We start from the raw sequence: 22,104 nt of genomic DNA, 5'->3' as shown, positions 1-22,104 counted from the left end.
GGCAGTGTTGCTACAGAGAACCTGGAATGTGTCGGGTACCACTCCTTCCCCGCCGCTTGTCTTGCCTTGACCTCACAGCACCCCCAACAAAAATACAGCAGACATCAAAAGCCCTTATTCAAGAAGGGCATGTTATATTCAGCTTCATTTTCATCAACATCACCATCGTTAATCATGTGTATCGTTGTTTTCATCATCGCCTTGAGTGACAAGCGAAAACTCGAAAGTACAATAAATGTTCATTTTCACCAACAATATTTACATAAAGTTTTTCTTTAAAAAAACAAACAAACAAACAAACAAACAAAAAAAGGATTCTTCTTCACAATGCTCTGTAAAGAAATAAAACACGAGAACACCAAGCACACACATATATGTACACACTAACCAACAGTCAAATATGAACAGAAAGGAAATTATTACTCGTTATTGTTTTTCGTATTCGTGTAGTAGCTATTGACACAACCCTGATTGGGAGGAGTCACACTGGTTTTCACCAGATGCTTAAAACAATTGAAAGGGTGAGTCGGGGAGGGAGGAGAGGTCTGTCGGTGCAGGGCGGGTCCCTCGCACAGACTCACACGACAAACAACAAAGGTGAGCCAGATGATTCTTTATCTTAGTCAGCCATCACAACATGATTCAGCAGAATGAAGCACGGTTTTCCTCCAGGACGGGATTACTACAGCCTCACTTTAATTCACACAAACACACACACACACGCACACACACAGCCATTAAGGTCTCCCAGAGAAAGAACACCCCTAATTTAATTTTGCAATGACTACGGCAGAGCAGGCACCTTTCCAATAGAGTGAGTCACCGATGCCTAACTTAAGAAATCCATCAGGGAAAACTCCTACAGAATAATAAGGGAAGGAGGAAAGAGACAAGGACAGACACCATCATCAACCTCATGAGAATATCAGGAACAGGTGAGACCCCTTCACCTGTGATAGATGGAAGTTATTTACGCAACTTAAGTAAACATGAGTACATTAAAAAAAAAGGGTCTGTCGATGAAAGTGATGAATTAGTGGCTTCACGCCCATGTAAAAAAAAAAAAAAAAAGAGTCAAAAGATGAAACTTTAAGGGTGAATTTTATACTCTAGGACACACAGTTAAGTCTTAAGAAAAATAACTAAAAATCAACTCAGCGAAGACAGTTTTACTTAATCTCGAGAAAGAAAATAATTGTCTCTGTTGAAATCTCTTCCAAAACTGCACATCTTTGGGGAACCATGATTGTCTGTGTCAATTTATCACCCAATATTTTATAGTAAAATAAAACTCCGTCTCGGTGAAAGCATCATACAAACAATAATAACTCTTTTGAATTTAAAAAATAAAAACAACTGAAACCCTTTTTTTAAGTTAAATCTAACTTTGAGGTTGATTAGAGCATCTATTAACTTTTAAGAAGTAATTGGTGACAATTTCTCCCCACTTAACAAATGTGCTTTAATTGAACTTTAGACTTTTATATATTTTTCAAATGCAACAATGAAAGGTAAATTTATTTTAAAGATTTTAGACAATGTGACTGGGGTGAAAATGTGTCTGGAGGGAGTTTATATTCAAGAAGTCTTAATTTATTGTTGAAAAAAAGGTAACATTTACAGCTGCAGTGCAGCAAAGTTGTGGGCAGAATTAAATGTTTTTCTAATTTTTTATTTTTCGCTGAGACTCATCTGCTCATTGGCTCTGTCAGGACCTGAATATAATGATGAGGGACAGCACTGAGGCTGAACGAACACACTGTGTCTGGGGGAGAAATGTCTTGACTGGGAACATCTGTAATGCTGTCCTGGTGTATTCATGAGCCCCGGCTTGGTGAAGGTCACTCCTGACATTGTTGGTGCCAAGAAAGCACAACACATTTAGAGGTGTGAGGCAGGTGGCATTGCAATAAAAAAAAACAGTATTTGAGAGCTGATTTCTTTATAATGTTTGGCTTTGAGCTTGCCATCTGTTTTATTGTTGTGTCTGTTTAGCAGTGAAAACATAATGTTAGGGGCTCCTGCTGATTTCATAGAGAAAAGCTCTCTAGGGGACTTGTACACTGTTTTCATAGTAAATACAATGTGAGGGCACAGGCCTTATTGCAAACAACTGAAAACAGCAGTTCTTATTCTATTTTAAAGGGAATTAAAGGAAATTCAGCTGAATGTGGTTTTGTACATGACCTACTTATACATTTCCAGGTATAAGATTACTGCTATGCTTCCTACAGAAAAATGTGCCCCATTTTGTTTGTCCCATTGATGCCATTATTCCTAAGTGCAAAAGTAAAGTTTTTGGTCAAAAGAAAAGTTCTGGGTTTTCCAGGGAGCACTTTTTAGCTCTGTAACTTGGCAACACTGACCAGTGTGAAGTAGAAAACATATCAGTGGATTTTCATTTAGGAGTTCACCTAGATTAAAAAGCAGTCGGTTCAGACTTCTGAAAGTCTTCGCTGCTTTCTGCCTTCTGGGATCAGTGGTTTCACACTCGTGTTACTAAAAATAAGGCTGCATCTCCGAGTTTACAGGGTAAATGATGACAGGGCTTTATAAAGCCTGGTAGCCAAGCCACCTGAAGAATATGTAACTCAGTTAAAGAGAGACAGTTGAGAAACTGCGTCGACATAATAGGTGCACACTTTGTTTTCACACCTTCAGGAGTGATTGCACTAATTACTTTCTGTCTTTGCCTGACAAGCCAGGCGGAGCAGTGGTTTGCACTGACAGATAACTGGAAAAGGGAGACTGCTTGGTCACCTGGGGGCCTTTCTGTGTGCCGTCCACAAACATCCATTGTTAGGCGTTGACTGTCTTTGTGTTAGCCATGTGATGGACTTGGCCACTGATCAGGGTGTAACCACCCCCTTGCCTAATTCTACCTGGGAAAAGCTCCAATATTCTCAAATATAAAGCAGGCCGAGCAAATGGATGGATTAAAAGGCATTTACCTCCAAACATGTTGTTACTTGTAAAAGCACTCTATGTCTCGTTTTATTCTTAGCCACAGTTAGTTCTGCAAATAGTAAACGCCCCTCTTCAGGTCCAAGGAAGCAGATATTGCTCCTTTCTGACCACCTAATGGGAGTGTAATGTGCTGTGACACTGCAGGCACTGGCTGTCAAAACAGTGAGCCCTGTTCCGTGGATGGCCAATTGTTCTGAAGGGCACTGGACTGGATCAGTGCATCACAGCGGCCAGCACTGAGGCTCACATGAAAGACGCTGCCCAGAACATACTCGGCACACCGCATGCTGCCCAGAAAAGCTTACCGACACTCACGAGGAGGAGTTATGCGGTGCTGGCCAGTTTACAACTGCACAGTTGCATGCTGACACCATTTTTAGCATGAACCAAGGGAGCTAAAGAAGCCGTGTTAACAGACGCTGTGCTATGTATGGACCTGCTTAGTCAATCCAACCTCAAAGGTATTTCTGATTTTACACCAGTATAAGCCAACAGCGGTCAGAGCGATTTCAGTGCGGAGAATCAGGGAGAAAGTTTCATGGTGGAGTTCAGTTAACAACTCTTCAGACTGGAGGTGCATCTCAGAATGAATTTCAACTATTGGCCCGGGAGATGGGGGTGCTGCAAGGGGCACATATGAGACTGTGTGTTTTTATTTTTGCCTGTCTCCATAGAAATGTCTATTTTTCCCCATTGCAAACCCTGAAAATTTCAATATTTCAATAGCAAACCGGTATGGAGATGTTGCTATCAGTGCCACTAGCTAACTTCCTTCCCTGCAGGCAACAAAGAAATGGGTCTGCTGCGGCTGCTGCTGCAACAAAAAAAAGTCGTGGCATATATCTGGGCTACAATTTGAAATAAGTAGAATTTAAGGATACTACCGCCAGCCACCGTCCAGTACATCACTTGGTAATCATGGAGACTGAAAAGAGGGTGGTGAGCAGACATTGCTAACCAAGCAATTATATTGATTTTTTTTTTAAATGATGGCCACCTCATTGTTACTATTTTATCTCTAAACCTCTAAAGGAAAACAAAACTCCATGAATATTCTCCAGAAAAGATAATTACTTCTTTTTTTTACATTATATAGTTACATTATTACATTGTAGTCCTAGTATAAATGACATGATAAACTAATTAGTTGTTAATTAGCAACTAATTAGTAATGTAATTGACATAAATAATTTGATTCAATTCAATTTTATTTATATCGCGCCAATTCATGAAACATGTCATCTTAAGGCACTTTCCAAAGTAAAAAATTCCTATCTAAGGAAACTTATTTAATTGCATCAGTGTCTTGACAAGCAGCATTCACTCCACCTGAAGGAGCGTAGAGCCACAGGGACAGTCGTCTGCATTGTCCATGGCTTTGCAGCAATCCCTCATACTGAGCATGCATGAAGCGACAGTGGAAAGGAAAACTCCCCTTTAACGGAAAGGTTCCAGCAGAACCAGGCTCAGTGTGAACGGTCATCTTCCTCGACCGAATTATATGGTAATAGCTTTTGTATTTTTTTATGGTAATAAAAAAGCTAACTTCCTTTTTTTATTGTTATTAGTGAATTGACTCCTCACTATGTGTACCTTCTTACACGCAAGCAATTATTAGCATGGCAGCACAACTGGCAGATTCAGAAAGTTAGAAAAGTAACTGCATAAACATCCCATGAGACATGGCTTTAAAAGTTGTGTGATTATTCAAAATCAAACCGTTCTAATGTGTGATGTTAGTTTCTTTAACAATTTATGAGCAAAAATAATTCCTCCACAAATGCAGACATCCAGAGTTTGCAGCACAGAAAGGTTTTAGTATAAAGCATTAGCACTATTCTTTCTGTAGTGCTATGCACATAGAAAGTAAAATATGTGTAGAATATCCGTTTGAAATTGCTCACAGGCCTAAAGTTGCCGTGCTGTACACTGGATTTCAGGAGTCTAAAAAACATCAACAAGACATCTAGAAAACTTTAAAGTAATTCAAGAGACCACCAAGTTATGGGTTTTTCTAACACACAGCTTTACTATTTTCAAGGTATTTTATTATGCATTAGGATCCAGTCTGAGTAGCAGTTATCTTGACTTCATGAGAGTTTCTCCCTGAATGTCCAAACTAAGAATTATCTTACTGTTGTTTGCTGATAGTGATATACGGTTATGAACATGGTCGTGAAACAAAATATTCCAAATATCACTTTAAAGAAACCTTCATTTAAAAATGAAAACAAGCAATGAGAATAAAGGAAAGTGCTTATTAGCAGACCAAATAAAGCTAACATATAACTTTTGACCCCGAGCCCCTCACTATTAGCCTGCATTTAAAAGGTGTAGGGTGTCCTAGTTATTTACGGTGAGTGGTTAAAGAGACATAAGCTTGAAAACAAAGGGAGTAAGAGCTGTGCTTCAAAATCCTCTGAAAAGTCTAAATGCTGTTTTCTGTTAACATTTTTTCAACCATCAAATAACCACTATAGTTCTTAAGTTGTCCAACATATTATTTTGGTTTCACAGTTTATTGTTGTTATCGTTACAAAAATAGTAATATTAAATGTTTCCTAATGCAACTAAAAGCATAAATAAGGATAATATTTAAAAGATTGTCACAAGATAATTGTGTTGGGTTTTGGTTTCTGCATTGTACAATGCTGTGTGATTTATTGGGTTACCCTTTTTCAAGCACTTTGTGCCATATGTTTGTGAAAACACGCGAGGTAAATACATTCTAACTTACTTAAGATTAAAACAGGAAATACACTGATATATTTATATATTTGAAATACTTAAAGCTATAGTTGGCATTTCTGTCCAGATTCAGAAACAGTTTTTGTTATACTGGGTGAAATCGGCTTTCCATCCTGACAGTAGTCAATACACTATGTATTCAGAAAAAGGAGGTTAAAATTTGATCTCTGGGAGCTGCAAGCCTGTAAAAACTCTGACCAATCACTGTCCTTTGAGCAGTGATTGGTCAGAGTTTAGTTCCTGTTCTCACCCCCATCTGGGGGTGTCGTTTTATCTACTGGTTGTCCCACATGCTAATCATTCTGACGCGCTCACATAACACCAGTGTGCGTGCTCGTTCCTGGTGAGTCTCCGCTTGCTGGCAGCGCATGCGCACGTCTAGTGTTTATATATCCGGTTAGCTTAGTGGTTAGCTTCTTTGTTCATTGTAGTTCCACTGCTCTCACCGTATACTTTGAACATGGCTGAGAGTCGCAAGAAGCAAACCACGTACAAGTTCAAGCGAAGACGAGGAAGGCCTCAGTAGAAAGAAATAAGACCAGAGTGGATTTGGAAATTTCTTTCATGCGATCACCCTGAGGAGGGAAAGAGCAAGGTAAGACGGTTTTTGCAATGCACGGTTATTCTAAAGGAATTTGGGGAAACTTCAGAAAAAAAATCGCAGACTCTTTAAGTATTTAATATTTTTAAATGCTTCAGCACATACAGTCAGACCAGAAATAACTATACTCCAAGTGTATTTAAGTATACTTAGGTGTATAGTTGTTCCAAAATAGCATGTGTCATGAAGTTTTTATGACTTCACTCTGCTATGTACAAGTACATATCAAGGACTGTATATACTTTTTGTATAGAAAGTTGTTGTTATATGGTTGTAAGTTATTGAACATTTTAATGTTCAAATATTCATTTCTCATTACAGTATATTCGGTATTGATTTTAGAGCATCCTTGACAATCATAAATCAAATGTGTGCTGCAGGATTGCATGTTGTCATTTTAAGCCACGTCCATTTATGTTACAGAATTTTGTGAAAATTGAGTGACTGGTCTTGCTGCTTGAAGGAGTGTCTCATTCCTCCGCAAAATATTTTAGCCACCCCCTGAATAAAGTGCTAAGGTATAGGAAGACTGGGGGGGCCCTAGTGTTAGGGAAAACTCTGAGAAATGTAATTTAGCCTAATGCTTCATGGGGTTTATTACAGGTCAACTGCAGACTGCTGGAATTGAGGGCAAACCAGAGTTGAGGTCTCTAGAAGCCTCTGATTAAAGACAGTTTTAAGGTTGCGGCTTTATGACAGCTTTATTTGCAGCGATATTGAGCTCGGCTGAATGTGTCTGACAAACTGGGCAGCTACTACTGCATTAGAGGAGATAACATCTATCCACTCCTACAGTACCTCACAGTGGCAGATAAGTCAATCATCTAATATCCCACCTGTCGTCCGTGATTTATAATTCCCATGAACAGCAGCTAAAACTCAGAACGTGGCTAAGAGCTGACTTTTTTCCATCAGTACATGTATCTCTATACATATATATACTGTTCTTTCTTGGACTCATACAGAATAACAATGTGCAGGCTGTGGCTTAGAGCTCTGACAAGCTTGATGTTAATCGACAGATTGTGTAATAGCACTGTTGTGCTGGCCAGTCTCCATGTGACAAGCAGACGTGCCTTGAATCTCCATCCTGGCCTGACATTTCAAACATCAGTAGTCTCCCACCAGGAGTCCTTACAAATACACACACATGCACACATAAGTACTCTGAGATTTAAAAAAGAAAATACATAAAAAGGACCAAGAAGAGGAGGATGAGAGCCCTACATCCTCTTTGTCCTCCGCTTCAACTCCAAGCCCTGAAATCACTGAGCAGACGTCACCTCTCCCCCCGACTGACGCCGACCCTTCCAGATTCTCCTCCCTTGATTTTCACCACAGCTATAATCATCATCATCATCATCAAAAACTATAATCATTATTATTATTATTATTATTACATTTTCAAAAAAGTGCAAAATGAACTTCCCACGTGCCCTCGTTCAGAAGGCAGGGCAGTAGAGGATGGGGAAAAAATGGCAGTAAGAAGAGCAAGAAGAGCGCGAGAGGAGAAAGAGAAAAGAGAAGAAGATTTCTGTAGAGTCTGAAGTGTGTCGCTCCTGTAAATGCACACTCATCTGGCAGCAGGCGTGTATTAACACAGCAGTCTAACTGTACAGTCCAACCTGGTGAAGGCGGACACCCACCAGCATGACAGAAGAGCACAGGGCGAAGAGAAGTGTGCGCACAGAGGCCAATGCATGTGCACAAACTTTGCTTTCAGCCTCTATTTTCCTGTTAACATTGGAAGATTTCAATTAGTTCCTCAGTTGGCGATGCAATGAAAAGTTACATCATGGGATCTCATCTTCTTTTTTCTCTCACTGTGTCTTTTTTTTTTTTCTGGAAAAATTGGGACGAATCCATGTCACAAGTTTGTGTCCCCTCGTTTCCCAGCTTTGGAAAGTTTAGTTGCTTTTTTTTTTTTTTATAATCTCTATTTTTGTTGGAGCTACAGCACAGCACCCACAGCACACAGACGACAAGGAAGGCTCCAGAAGAGGGGTTGTGGCGAGGGGGATGGTGGGGCAAAGTAAGTCACTAATATTGTGCCAGATGGAAGAGGAAAAACAGAGACTACTGAGAGGAAAACAGAAGGAAGAGAAGAGACAATAAAGTGAACCAATTGATCCTGAGTTCAGCTTGTTTCATCACAAACCTATTATCGATCGCTTTAAGTGACTTCAGCTGAACATTAAACCATTCTAGATTAAAGCAGAAAAGGACTGCTATGAGAGAAAATGTTATACACTTGAGACAAATAACAAGAATATGAGGACCTATGAAAAGACAGATGAAACAGGGAAACAGGTGACACACCATGGCTAAGAAACTGTTAGGTGGTCGTGTTTATAGGTGACGCCCTGACAATCTATATAACTAAAATATAAGATGTATACAGGTGCATCTCAGTGTCAGAGAAAAGTCAACTCATTTCATTAAGTCAATTCAAAAAGGGAAATTATAAAGATTAATTATAAACATGATATATTTGGAGCATTTGTTTCTCTTAATTTTGATAATTATGGGTTACAGCTAAACGAAAACCAACATTTCTGCTTCTGAGGAAGATAGCTACAACCAGTGACAGTGGACGTTTATCATATGTCTTTTTTTTTTTTTTGACAGTGACTGACATCCTGTTCAAGGTTGGTAACCCACATAAATGTGTGGCTACCCATATAAAGGAAAAGTTGAGTAGGAGGGAAAAAGGTGGCAGAAAAGGGCCCCATGCATCAGAGATAACTGCAGCGTTAAGAGGGTTCTGAAGCAAAGCTCATTCAAGATTTTTAGGGTGAAGTCGGAGCTTGAAAAGCCACCACACACAGTTGTGTTCAAACTGAACAATGTCAGACTCGTCTTGTCTGGGGTAGTAAGCAACAAAAGGACATGTCCTCTTTTCTTTAGAAAAGTGCATTTTATGTTTAATTGGGATATCGAGGTCCCAGAATCTAGAGAAAGAGCCCAGATATTTGCCAAAACGTGCAGGAGCTTCACTCTGCTGACAAACTTTATGGAGATACAGATTGGATTTTCCAGCAAAAACTTGGTACGCGCCCTCATTGCTGTAAGTACCAAAATCTGCTTTAATGACGATGGCGAAACTGTTCCTGATTGATCAGCAAACTCTCCTGATATAAACCTGAAATATTGTCAAGAAGATGAGAGACACCAGAATCAGCGATGGAGAGGGGCTGAATGATGCTATTAATGCAACATTGGCTTCCTGGACCTCAGGCCAAGTGATGAGTACATACACTGTATAGTACATAGTATAGTAGCACCACATTTCTGTATTAAAAATCTTTTTCATTGTCTATTTTTATGACAATTCTGTGACTAAATTTTATGACACAATTTAGTCGTTATTAGCTGTAAGCCAAAGTCATCAAAATTAATAGACGTAAACACTGGAAATAAATTACTTTGGATCTAATGATTGTATATAAAATCGCTAAAATAAATGAGCATCACAATGGTATTGTAATATATTTTTAGATCCACCTGCATTTTGTGTAAGTGTACCGTTTATATAATTGGATTAAACATGTTCAAATCATCATGATTCTCTGAGACACCGACTTATTTAACTGGTCAGGGGCTGCAGGGACGTTCATAACAAAGGGGTTGGCGAAGAAACAGATTATTAGACCTCCATGGGCCAATAGCATAAGGACAGAAAGACGGACATACAGACAGTCAGAAACAGGGGAACTATTGGCAAAGTGGTAGCGCAGAACAAAACACACGACAGCATGAGAGGAGAGAAATTCAGAGAGAAGTGGAAGAGGAAATGGAGATTCTAAAACAAAATAGAGAAGAGTTTAAAGGTTTAAGAGAGCAGATGGCTAATTGTACCCGTGTTTCGCAGCCTGGCAGCAAGTCAGTCTTGTGCATAAGGACGGGAGCGGGAAGAGGGGAGAGAAGGGGGAACGGGAAGTAGGAGACGGGAAGTGGCCATGGAAGAAGCTGGGTGGTGCGATCAGGCCTTAAGAGCGTGCCACTGCGCGACGTTAGTACGCGGCCGAGCGAGCATGTCCTTCCAGTGCTTTACTTCTGCCGGTCCGCTCTTCCATGATAGGTAGATCTGAGTGGGGGAAAGAGATGACAGACTGATCATGTTCACTTCAGAAAATAATCTGGAAACTGTTTAAGACCAAAGAGTCATGGTATGGTTCATTTGCTTGCATTTTACATGCTATTGCAACATTTAGCCAGCTGTACAGAGCCTCATAGCAGCAGATGCTCGCACTGGAGAAGAAACTACATTCCCCAAAGTACTAAAAGTCACAAAGTGTGAGAAGCACGGGTGAGAAAGAGAGTACAGAAGAAAGCTAGCATATATCATAACTAATACAGTCATTGCAATATTAACAAATATATTTGTCATCACACAATTTTCTAATATTGTGCAGCCCTACTATCTGGGCATATGCCTTTGGAGGTTTTCTGGGAATGTCCCATTGAGCACCTAGAACTCCCTGGATGGACTCTATTTCCCTACTGGCCTAGCAATCCATATACTGTAGGTCCATCAGAATGAGCTGGAGAGTTGCTGGGGCGAACGATGGTAGAAGATTCACCTGAATCGACAGCCCGAACTCAGAACAGCGATAGAGAACAGATGAATGGACATTCCTCGTGTGTTACATTTCGTTAATTTCTGCTGTGTGTAAAGACATTCTTATCTATACAAAAAAAAACAAATTTGGTAAAAAAAAATGCAAACGTGGAATAAAAGTATGCAAGTATATCACAAGCTTCTCCAAGAATATACTACTATATATGTACTGACTGCCGCTAAGTAATGTATGTGTGTATACTTTGCTCACTGACTCCTATACAGTCTATGTAGGTAGTGAGCAACACATACAGGTTCTTTTTCACACGCGATACACAGAAACCTGTCACTACTTGGATCATTGCATTCACATGGCACTTGAGCTAACCCATGACACCAATCTAAAAATCTCAGCAGGCTCCCCCCCTCAGATGACAATGACATAAATTACCTTGCCGATAACATCGTTGCGACTAAGCCTGTCCTTGTCCATGACGGTGATGATGATGGTAGTCTCCCTTAGCACATGGGCAGGGACATCAAAGGGGAATGACTCGTTGAAAACTGGATTCAGACAGCGCTTTATCACCGGCGTCTTCTTCTTCTCTACACGCTTGTCCTTGTGCATGAGCCACACCTTTACGTAAGGGTCTGCAGAAGGGATGCAAAGAGCAGGAGTTAACAGAGGGGCAACCAAGAAGATAACCATTAAAGTATTTTTTATTTTATTTTATTACTTTTTTGCTTTCAGGGTCAGCTTTGCAATTACCCTCTTAATTGTTAAAGTCAGGAAAGGCAGCAGGAAAGCTGAGACCTCGATTGAGCTCAAGGTCAATCTATTCCCTGTGCTAGCAAACATACAAATGAGGAAGTATTTATGGAAACGGGGCTTGGGATTTTGTACTGCAAATTCTGGAGCAATTTTATATCTGGCAGGGAACTCTAATTTTACACAAAGAAAAAGATTGCACTGAAAGCATGTCACAGCAGGGCTGGATATTTTTGCTAAACCAGAAGAGACCAGAGTGTGCGCTGATGCACGTTTAGCCGGGAGGTTCAAGATCCTTAAAAAAATTACAGGCAGATAGAGGTCAACAGATATGCTTGAAATAATGTCACCTTGCAGCTACGAACAGTGGCCAGTATATAGAGTGCAAAAGTCTCCTTTAACGTTTCCACCTTTTGTCACATTACAACCACAAACATCAGTGTATTGTACTTGGATTTTATGCAATAAACACAAGCAATTCACGACTTTGCAAAGGAAATAAATTAAAGATTTTTTTTGCCAAAGACAGAAGAGGGTAAATCTCACTAATCAGATTTCTGATCTACTGTGAAAACTTCATGGAGACAGAAACACTTCAACACTTCCATGACTTCATCAGTCACTCAATCTGAAAACTTCATTGTGAACGGATAGCACTTTGAATATACTTGAAAGTGTTCGGAGTTGTCCTCCTGCGAGAAGGTGAACATTGACTCCAGTGTCTAGTCTTTCATTGCCTCCACAAGGTCTTCTTCCAGTGTCGCTTAGCATGCAACTCCATCCATCTCCCCCTCAATCTGACCATGTTCCCCATCACTGCTGAAAGCCACACATAGCCACTTTGAAAAGTTTCCCTCTTGGTCTCATCTGAATACCGTCTTCTACAAGCTTGGTGCATCATCTACACAACTTGCATTAAACTTTAAATGAGACTTCTAACAGCTTAATCTCAACTATGGCTTACTTTTTATGACCCCCTCCATATCAGCCAGATTCGTAGAGTGCATGAATAATAGTTGTCCTTTTAACAGATTCTCCCACCAGGGTTGAGGGTTCAGAGCAACCTTGGACCCTAAGGCTGATTCTCTGATCAGTTCCCCGTTCTGTCGGTTTAGGTGGATGGTCATGTCATAGTAGCACTGCGGTTTGACCATTTTCAGATGGTGGATTGAGCACCGGTCTGTAAAATGTTCAGATCTTGGGCTATTGTTTTCTATAATTTTAATATTTGCCTCGACATTCTCTGTAACCTGTCTGGTTTGTTTACCGGCCTTATGATGCTCTTACCAACCCTCTTAGGCCTTCACTGCACAGATAGAAACTAGGGTTTATTTAGATGTCACAGAGCAAAGAGGTATTAACACATACACACACAACATTTTTAAGAGTTTTCATATATTTCAGAAGCACTGTATAATTTTCTTTCCACCTCACAACTACGTGCTGTTTTGTGTTGGTCTAAACACATAAAATACATTGAAGCCTAGTGCTGTAATGTGACACAATTGCCAAAAAGTTCACGAGAAACTCATATGTAGGTGCTCTATCTTCTGGGCAGACAGGTAAGTGCCTGTAAACACAGTGAAATGAGAAGCCGCGAGGCTTTGAAAAGTCATGACAAGGGCACCGGGCTGATAAACACCGATTTAAGAGAGCTGAGACTAAACAAACACAGCAAAGTCTCTACCTGAAGTGCCCCCGATATCCATGGCTTTAAGGTGGCGCGCTTTGATGATGTTCACAGTGATGGTGTTGGCAGTGGGATTATAGCAGAGAGACACCAGCAGGTCCCCTCGTCTCCCCTGGAAGAAAAAAAAAAAAAAAAAACACCCACACAAAAACAATGGTGTGTGTGAATCATCCGGTCTAGGATCAGATTTCATCAGGCGATATCAAACTCCAGATTACTCACTGCCTGGTTGTGCAATGTTACATCACTGCCCTTTCTGCTCTAACTCCATGTGCCAAATACAGATGGTCCAGTGACCGGGCTGGCTTAGCTATGATCATTGCTCACCCAAAAATCACATCAAACACGCTGAAAGCTGTGACCAAATGTGTCACACTTGCTTTAACATATTACACTGGGATTAAAAGCGAGCATCGGTCGTGGTCCTGTCTAACGGCCCTCTTACACTGCCATCACTGCAGGGCTTGAGCTCCTTCCAGAAGGTCTTCAGCTGGCCCAGTTCCACCTTATTCAGGGGGATGGACACCTCTCCGATGGGGTCGTTCCTGCTGAAGCGGTCGTAGTCCAACACCTGGAGGTAGAGAGTGCGTTCTCTTACCTTCTCGTAAGGGAAGCCTAAAGCAGACAGAGGAAACAGATAACACTGTGGGCGGAGAGGCACAGCTAAGTGGCAGATTGCAAAAAGCATGTTCCTGACAGTACAGAAGGAACAGTAATGTGCAACATGCTTCCAGCGAAGAATCTGAGAAAACTGCCACAGTGCAAAGCAAGCGCTGTGCTCCTGTCACATAACTAATCCAATAAAAGCTTTAAGGGGTGATAAATGCTATGTGTGTGGAAAAGGTTGGAGAATATTTCACCCTGCTTTTTTGTTATTTTATCATTTCACACTCAGCCAATCGCAATGATCATAAAAAAAAACGTGTTCCTTAGAAGAAGAAAAAAAACACTTTTAGTCAATGCCAAAAAGCCTCTGGATTTTACAAGATGATGATGATGATGATTATTATTGCAAGACAAAATAATGGTCTCTGGGTTTGAGGTTTAATCAATAAAAAACTTGCTCTAATTTCACACTTTGGTATTGAGTTTTCACACAAATCACACAAAGCTCCTTTTCAGTGGCGAAACAGGTCTTTTTGAAATCTGCCCAGCTTTTTGCAAATGAGCTTTATTTCTGTATTACCTGATGAAAAGAAAGAAAGGAAAAAAAGGCTGTTTTATGGTCTGCAATTTGCAGTTTCTTATTTAGTTGAAGATTAGTAGCATAATATTTACATTTCTGTTAACGGTGCCTCATAAAGCTGCAACTTCATAAAGCAACTTTCTTTATGCTGTAAATTTCTAAAATTGTCCACGGGAAACTTTCCAACAATTAAACACAATATGCTCCTCTGAAGCAAAAACTAGCCCTACATCTGTTTACTTTATCTGGTTAAAGTAAATATTTTGACTAAACATGTGGAAAAATTTCCTTACCATTAATAAAAGTGTTTTTCATGTTTTGCATGACTGGAAAGCCCAAGATTCTCTCTCTTTTTTTTGTAAGAGAGGTAAAGGTGTAGTAGTCTTTTTTCAGTCAGCTGACTGGCAGTGCTCAGCAACCTTTGTGTAAGACACAGTTCTACACTGATGTATGTTCCATACAGTCATAGATAAGGCTGGTCACTCTGGGACTGTCCCTGGCATCTCATTAAAGGAAAACCTTGTGAATGGTGAGAAAATGTTAGCAGTTTGGAAATAGAGTAACTTTCTAAAATCTTGGGATACTTAGATATGGAAAACCAGCCCAAGCCCATTCCTGATATAGATTGCTGGTATATAGTGCATTAATTCATGTTAGCCGTACCCGTACAGTTAGTCAGCGAGCTATGCAACTAGAAAACTCAATGCCAATTTTTTTTTTATTCTGTCTTTTTTAAAACACAGTGTCTGTTTATATATATATATATATATATATATATATATATATATAGATATATATATATATATATATATAGATATATATATATATATATATATATATATATATATATATATATATATATATATATATATATTCTATTTTATTTTTTATTTCAACCAATGGAACTGTACTGCATGCCATTAAAATTTTTTGTTGATCTTTAAAAATCTGGGTTTAACAATTTAATCATGTTTTACTACAATGATTTTCACAGTAATAGAGAGACTTTATTTGCTGCTGCAGTTTCACTTCTTCCCTACAGCTGCCCAGATCGAAAACTGAAACCTAAACTGAAAAACTACGTTTGAGCAGGCGGCGGCAGGTTTGGGGTCTCTTCAGACCCTTGTTCTCTGTCTGCCACCAGGGCTTTGAGGCTAGGAGGTGGAGCGAGCCATCTAGCCAGGGTCTGTGCTGGGGTTAAGTGTCGGGGGTCAGTCAGGGTTGGCTCGGTGCAGTCTTCATGGCAGGTGTGTGCCGTGCATGTGTGTGTGGGGGGGGGGGGGGGGGTGTTGAATTGGGCAGCTGGTCTTTGGCGGTCTGCTCTCCTCCATCCTGGTGAAGGGGATGTCCTCCCAGGTCTCGGGGCTGGTCGCCCCTCTCGGGATATCGGTTCCTGGACCTGGGAGTGTGTTATGAGTGTTTGTACAGAATCCATTCTTGTGTTGTATTAGATCTAATGGATGGTTGTAAGTGTGGGTGTTAGGGTGGAAACGTGTGATTGTGACTGCGTGCCTGTGACTGTGTGCTTGTTTCTTTGTCAGGTTGGGTTTTGGGCTTGCCCCTCTCCAGGAACATCTCAGGTTTCCACTAACTATGGGGCCCATCTCCTCCGCCAGGCTGCCTGCCGGTGGTTGGCGCCTTGGTCCGCTGGTGCGTTGGTGGTTCCGGGTCTGGATGCTTCGGGTGTCTGCTGGCTCACTCCCGGCGAATGCTTCATGGGGCCTGGATCCCCTGGCTAAATACATCTTGTATTAAACAATACTGCGTGTTTTTCAGTGATGTTATCATAAACATTGGTTGTTTGTACTTGTGATACTTCTTCTGTTTGTTTTGTTGTTCTTTCCATCTCTATTTCTACAGGTGTAGAAGCAGACTCCGAGGATGATATCTTGTATCCTCTTTTTCCTCCATTATGGTCCACTTTTTTGCCTCACCTCTCTCTTATCCTACCTTTCTTTCTGTTTTACCTTTCCATTTCTGTGTCCATTGAATTTTAAATAATCCCAGAGAAGTGTCCGTTAAAGTTTTTGCATATGTATCAAATGAAGCAATATAGCAAAAGCAGTAATGCTCCACTTGTGAAAGCAAATCTGTTGGGCTCTCTGTGGTCCTAAGAGAGCAATTTTTTGTGACACTGCCAGACAGGACACACACACAAGAAAACAAACTGGAACACCAGCTATTAAACTATTTGACACCCAATGCTAAGTGTAAATTTCTGAAGGTTGAAAACAACCTTTTTGGCTTGTTTTGTCCACACATGATCAACTGGAACTGCACTAAAGAGTTACAAACCAAATCATGAACAAAGTCTTATCAAGCAGAGAGAAAACTCTTAGTGGGACAAAATGTCTGTAACTGTGAAGAAAAACAGACTGCAAAGTCTTTAACAACACTGATTAATTAAATTGGGTATAGTCACAATGCCAAGGTTGACTATGAAATACTGATAAAGTTTACTGTGTTATTTTTGTGCACTTTTAGGATACTGACAAATGAACCCCACTGATTTACTTTAACGCTAATGTAGTTTCAGACTGGGACTTGGTATGTAAAAATGTCTTTTTTTAATTACTCCGATCACTATGGAGACAAAAATGCTTATAAAGGTCAAATAAAAACAGCTTATCTTTTGTGGAGGGTTGGTAAAAGAAGATATTGCATACTTTACTTGACCAATAGGAACAATAAAATTGCTAACCTGAATCTTTTTGGTTTTCTGAGTCAGATTAACCAAACACTTTGTATTTTTAAGTTAAAATGTAACATTAAATTACAGCAAAAAACTTCTGTGCCTGTTCAGAGCCTCTTATATTGGGAAGAAATCTGTACATCAACGTGTACAGATGTTTTTTTTTCTGTATTCACAGCAAAAGATGATAAATGATGCTAAAAATTGTTCTGCCTTAAAAAAGAAAACAACACTCTGTCAACAACACTTTTTATCTTTGTAATTTTGCAGCCATTGATGGTTTAATCAGGCAAAAAACTGGCACCAAAATAAAAATGTTGCATGTTTTAAAAGATAAGAACTACCTGAGATAAGGCACAGAAAATAAAGGAAAATTTGATAATGGGGCTCAGTGAAGGGTATTAATACCAGAGGAATTAAGAAGAATGTATTTTCTGTTCAAGCAAACAGACTAATGAGATTTTAACAGTGACTCACCGAGAGCATTGCCCGAAAACAAAAGTGTGGTTGTAATGTGGTTTTGTTTTTTTATAGGACAATAAAAATCTAAATGATGTGTATTTGTCTCTGTTCCAAATTACTAGTAAATCTATAATTATTGGACAAACTTGCATTGCTAATTAATTGAAAACTAAAACTCAGACTAAACCTTAATTAGAAGTGGTTATGTTTTTCAATAATCAAGGTTTTTAATAAAACAAATTCACTTTTAAACACTCCCATGGCTAATTTTCAATATCTAAAAAAAACTAGGTTCAAAGAATCAAAAACACACAGTGTTAATAATCATTCACATCCTTAAAAGTGAGTAATTAAAATGCAGATTTAATTAAATTCCAATGCAGATGTGACAAGTGGTTGTTGGACAAAGATATCTGTGTCTGTGGGGTCCAGTCTGGTTGATCTGTATTCCTGCTACAAGAAGATTTCCAACTCACTCTACACCCTACAAGAAACAGACTGGTTAGAGAAGCCTTATCTGAAGGAGTTAAAGGCTTCAGTGGCTCAGATAGATGAGACTGTGCATTAAACGGCGCTTTCCTGGGTTCCTTACAAATTGAAGCTGTATGGCAGAATGTCAAAGAGGAGGCTACTGTTATAAAAAAAAAAAAAGCTCATAAATCTTGTCTGGAATTCAGCCCGAGGCGCGTGGGATAATCCGAGAATTATCATAACGCGGTTCTTTGGACCGATAAGACAAACACTACTCTTTTTGGTCATCAGACTAGACGCTATGTGTGGCGTACACCGAACACAGCCTCTCCACCGTAAAGCTCAGTGGTGTCAGTAGCCTACGCTGTGGTTGCTTCTCTCTAGCAGGCTCTGGGAAGGTTGGTAATGTAGAGGGGGGAAAGGAAGGCAGCAGAAATATCACCACATCTGACCAGGTCTATACAAGAACTACAACAACAACTTTAAGTGTAAAGCAAAAACTCCACAGCAATGGTTCAGTGATAGCAAGCAGGATCTTCTAAAGCCACGCCCAGATCTCAAGTCCAGTCAATAATTTGTGGCTGAACTTCAATATCTGTTAATACATGATTTATTTTTTAAAGCTATAATAAAGTAAAACATGAAAAAGCTTTTATTGGCTTCCTGACCCTTAAGATTTATTTTTTTTAACCTGGGTAAAATTACAGAATCAAACGCTAACGTGGGAAGAGGTCTTTATGGTATAAAAATAAGACAAACCCTCAAAGAGGAAGGTTTCATTCCAGTGAGGGTTGAGGTTCTTCCTCTTGACCTTGGTCTCCAGCTTGTGCTTCTTATCGGGCAGCAGGTAGATTTTGACGAAAGGGTCTGAGGTGCCGGAGAAGTCCTTGGCTGGCAGGTCCTGGCCCTTGAGGACTTTGACAGTGAGGGTCGTGTTCTGGAAGCTGTAGCCGATGCTGAACTGGATCCGACCGAGCTTTTCGCTGACGGGCCCTTCGCCGTCGTCGTCCTCTGAACCTGGGGACAACTGCAGGGCCACAAAGGGCAGATCGATGAATGTAAAACGGTCACGTACCCATTAAGAGTCACACACGGTAAAAGTTAGACCAAGGGCACGGACTGTCTGTATCAACCAGACCTCGACAGCGAATAGCCACGAGGAGACAGGATTTCAGAGCCTCGTTTTTGATCACGGCATGCTCAGGCAGCTGCTCAGAGACATAAATTGGTTCAACGTTAAGAAGACTGTGAGAGCTTAATTTCCTTACTAATGTTCTTAAGAGGCAGGAGATGCTCAGATTAAAGATACGGAGCTTTAGGCCACCTGCTCTGTCTCTGCCAGCCTCTCTGACTGCTTTATCATTGCCCCGCACTAAAAAGGCAGCTATCTGATAAAAAGCAGCAGAAAGAGAGGGAACGAGAGAGAGCAAGAGACGAACGGAAAGAGGAGGAGAGAGACTGGTGAGAGAGGCACGGGAAGAGTCGGGAAAGCACAGCCCGATGTCAGCTTTCTGCATCTGAAGCTTTCCCCACTGTTTGCCTATCAGTTCCACACGGTCTGTCCCTTCTCGTTATTTTTTTTTTTCTTCTTCCCACATAATAAAAACAATCGGGGAACTAATTTAAATACATTGCGTGGAGCTAACCAGCCAGCACAACGTTAAATCCCTTTGTGCAGGAAGTTGAAGAGTGTTTGGTATGCAAACGGTTGCTCTGAGAATTACCTGAAAATGCTTTCATCCAAAACTAAAATGACAAAGGCTCACTCCGGATTCGTCAATAAGGCTTTTAGAGGGAGGGGGAATTCTAACTCTAATTTGTCAAACAGTGTGAGTCACCTTGGTTGGCTTGGCTTGCTTGATTGCCACTGTAGGAACTGCTGGTGTGTTATTTTTTTTCTATTATGACTCACTCATCACCAACCCCAGCTTTAGATCAACCTGCATTCTGAACTTACAATGACTTTGCAACACAAGTCCTTGCTGTTAACAAGAATTACCTTAAAGCGGTGGGATTTTTCCATTGTTCAGGTTTACATTATTGGCACAGATAGTAATTTTAAATACGTTTTTAAGGACTCTGACCAGAATTGGTAATCCTTCTCATCTTGAAAATAAAACTTGGTCTGTGTGCTTTCTAAGTCTTAGAAAAGAACAAATGGGCTGGTATCGGGATTTTCAAAGATTTGACCTGTAGATTCCAACTTTTAAATACAAACGTTTGCTTTTAAACTAGTATTTAGAAGAGACAACGGTTTAAGGCAACTGAGGTGACCTGGAAAGTAAAACCATCTTGTTAACTGTTGATTGTTTCTTTGGCTAAACTACAGCTTTTAAGTCCCAAAATCTTTAGGCCTCTGAAGTGAGTTTTGTCCAGTAGTAAATACAAAACCAACAATACAATAAATGTATATGTTAGACATAGACTTAGACAACTTTATTTGTCATCCTGCATGCACAGAGTGCGTACACAACGAAATTGCGTTTTCATACAGCTTGTAAAATCACGGTAAAATGCATATATGTTGTGTATATATGATAAATATCTTGCACTTTAACCCTATAATCATAATCAAAACTGTCCCCTATGAATCTCAGTGGATCTCAATGCTTAGCATGTCAAAAAAAATCTGCATTTTATTTAGAGGAAAGGCCATTCAGGTCTTTATTTCTTAACTTCAAGTCAATTTTAAAACCAACAGGGAATCAAACAGGGAGCCAGTGTAACGAGTCAACCATTGGGAACCGGATATGGTTTTGTTTTCTCTCTGTAGTGAGTCTAGCTAGAGCATTTTAAAACAACTGAAGGTGGTGGGAGTGCTCAACTATAACGTGAATCAGGCGCGTAGAGACACCAAATAGAGTCCTGCAGATTTTACCTCAGAGGCTGTTATTGCACAAAATGTAAAAACAATAAAAACATTGTACAACTTGTAATCATTCAGTTGGAGAAATGTGTGTGAATTCCAGGACTAATTGTCAGAAGGAAAACCTGGGAGATTTACAAGAAAACTCAGTTGAGTGCCATCTCAATGACAGGGTCGTCTTACCATCACCATGTCTCCGGTGAGTGAGTTGGCCAGGTCGGTTACAGAGGAGTGGCCGTCAGCATCAGGTGGGTGGCCCTTGGGGCTGTTTGCTGGCTTGTTGCCCCTGCAGGCGAAAAAATTCAGGTTGACAAACGGAAAACAGCTCAAACATTAATGAGCAGTCTACTCATCTACAGAAAGCGTCTGAGCCCACAGGGAGTCCAGCCTCCACCTGTTTAGCAGCAAACCGCCTCTCTAAAAACGATCAGTTCAGTTCCAGTTTTATGTTGGATTGAAGTCACTTCAAAGCAAAAAAAGTTTTTTGTCTTTTCTTTTTTTCAAGCCATTACTAACAAATCCAAATAAGATCTGCCAGGTATTCCAAAGATTAATGACGGGCACAAGACCTGAGAGGTGTGATTGATGAGAAACTGAGCCTGAGACAATTTTAGGTACATCTTCAAAGACAAAGTTACCGCCACTTACAAAGAAAATAAGCACATTTTCAGACAGAAAACACAGAACAAAGCCAATAAACTTAAAATGACAGGAACCAAATTATTTTCCCCAATCCTTGGAGAATGTTTTGATACACATTTATTTCCTCTGAGGACAAAATACACATGTATAATGACATAGATATAACTACAAGAAACACCAGACAAACATGTATAGCAACATATAGAGGACAGACATTGCATGTTTAAATCTCTCTGACAAACAGCTGATTTTACAGAAACAAAAACAGGAGAGACACGAGATCTTCACCGGCATGGCCGGCACTGAGGTACAAATGTTAATAGATGTTACACTGAATTCCCTTCCACACACGCTTGGAGAAAAAAAACTCTAGGTACATACATCATGAAAATAAGAATCACAAAGAGAAAAGCAAATCACCAAAAACAATAGGAAAAAACTAGAAGAGA

The 22,104-nt window shown here is 40.1% G+C and overlaps 1 protein-coding gene across 4 annotated transcripts in view; it reads right to left on the bottom strand.

Annotated features, from left to right (window-relative positions):
* Positions 1-9,797: 9,797 nt before the first annotated feature.
* The window catches only part of syt7a (synaptotagmin VIIa), a 129,138-nt gene continuing 116,831 nt past the window's right edge, over positions 9,798-22,104 (bottom strand). For all 4 annotated transcript variants that reach the window (XM_036148860.1, XM_021310296.2, XM_036148850.1 and 1 more), the window contains 6 exons: positions 21,197-21,299; positions 18,907-19,174; positions 13,782-13,951; positions 13,334-13,448; positions 11,329-11,528; positions 9,798-10,403 (listed from right to left, as the gene is read on the bottom strand). In XM_036148860.1, the coding sequence (XP_036004753.1) occupies positions 10,299-10,403; positions 11,329-11,528; positions 13,334-13,448; positions 13,782-13,951; positions 18,907-19,174; positions 21,197-21,299 (961 nt within the window). In that variant the 3' untranslated portion in view covers positions 9,798-10,298. The remainder of the gene's footprint in view (positions 10,404-11,328; positions 11,529-13,333; positions 13,449-13,781; positions 13,952-18,906; positions 19,175-21,196; positions 21,300-22,104) is intronic.

This window comes from Fundulus heteroclitus, chromosome 2 (genome assembly GCF_011125445.2).
Source record: "Fundulus heteroclitus isolate FHET01 chromosome 2, MU-UCD_Fhet_4.1, whole genome shotgun sequence".
Lineage (NCBI taxonomy): Eukaryota > Metazoa > Chordata > Actinopteri > Cyprinodontiformes > Fundulidae > Fundulus > Fundulus heteroclitus.
The sequence above is the reverse complement of the archived record's forward strand: the minus strand, read 5'-3'. Positions and strand labels throughout refer to the sequence as shown.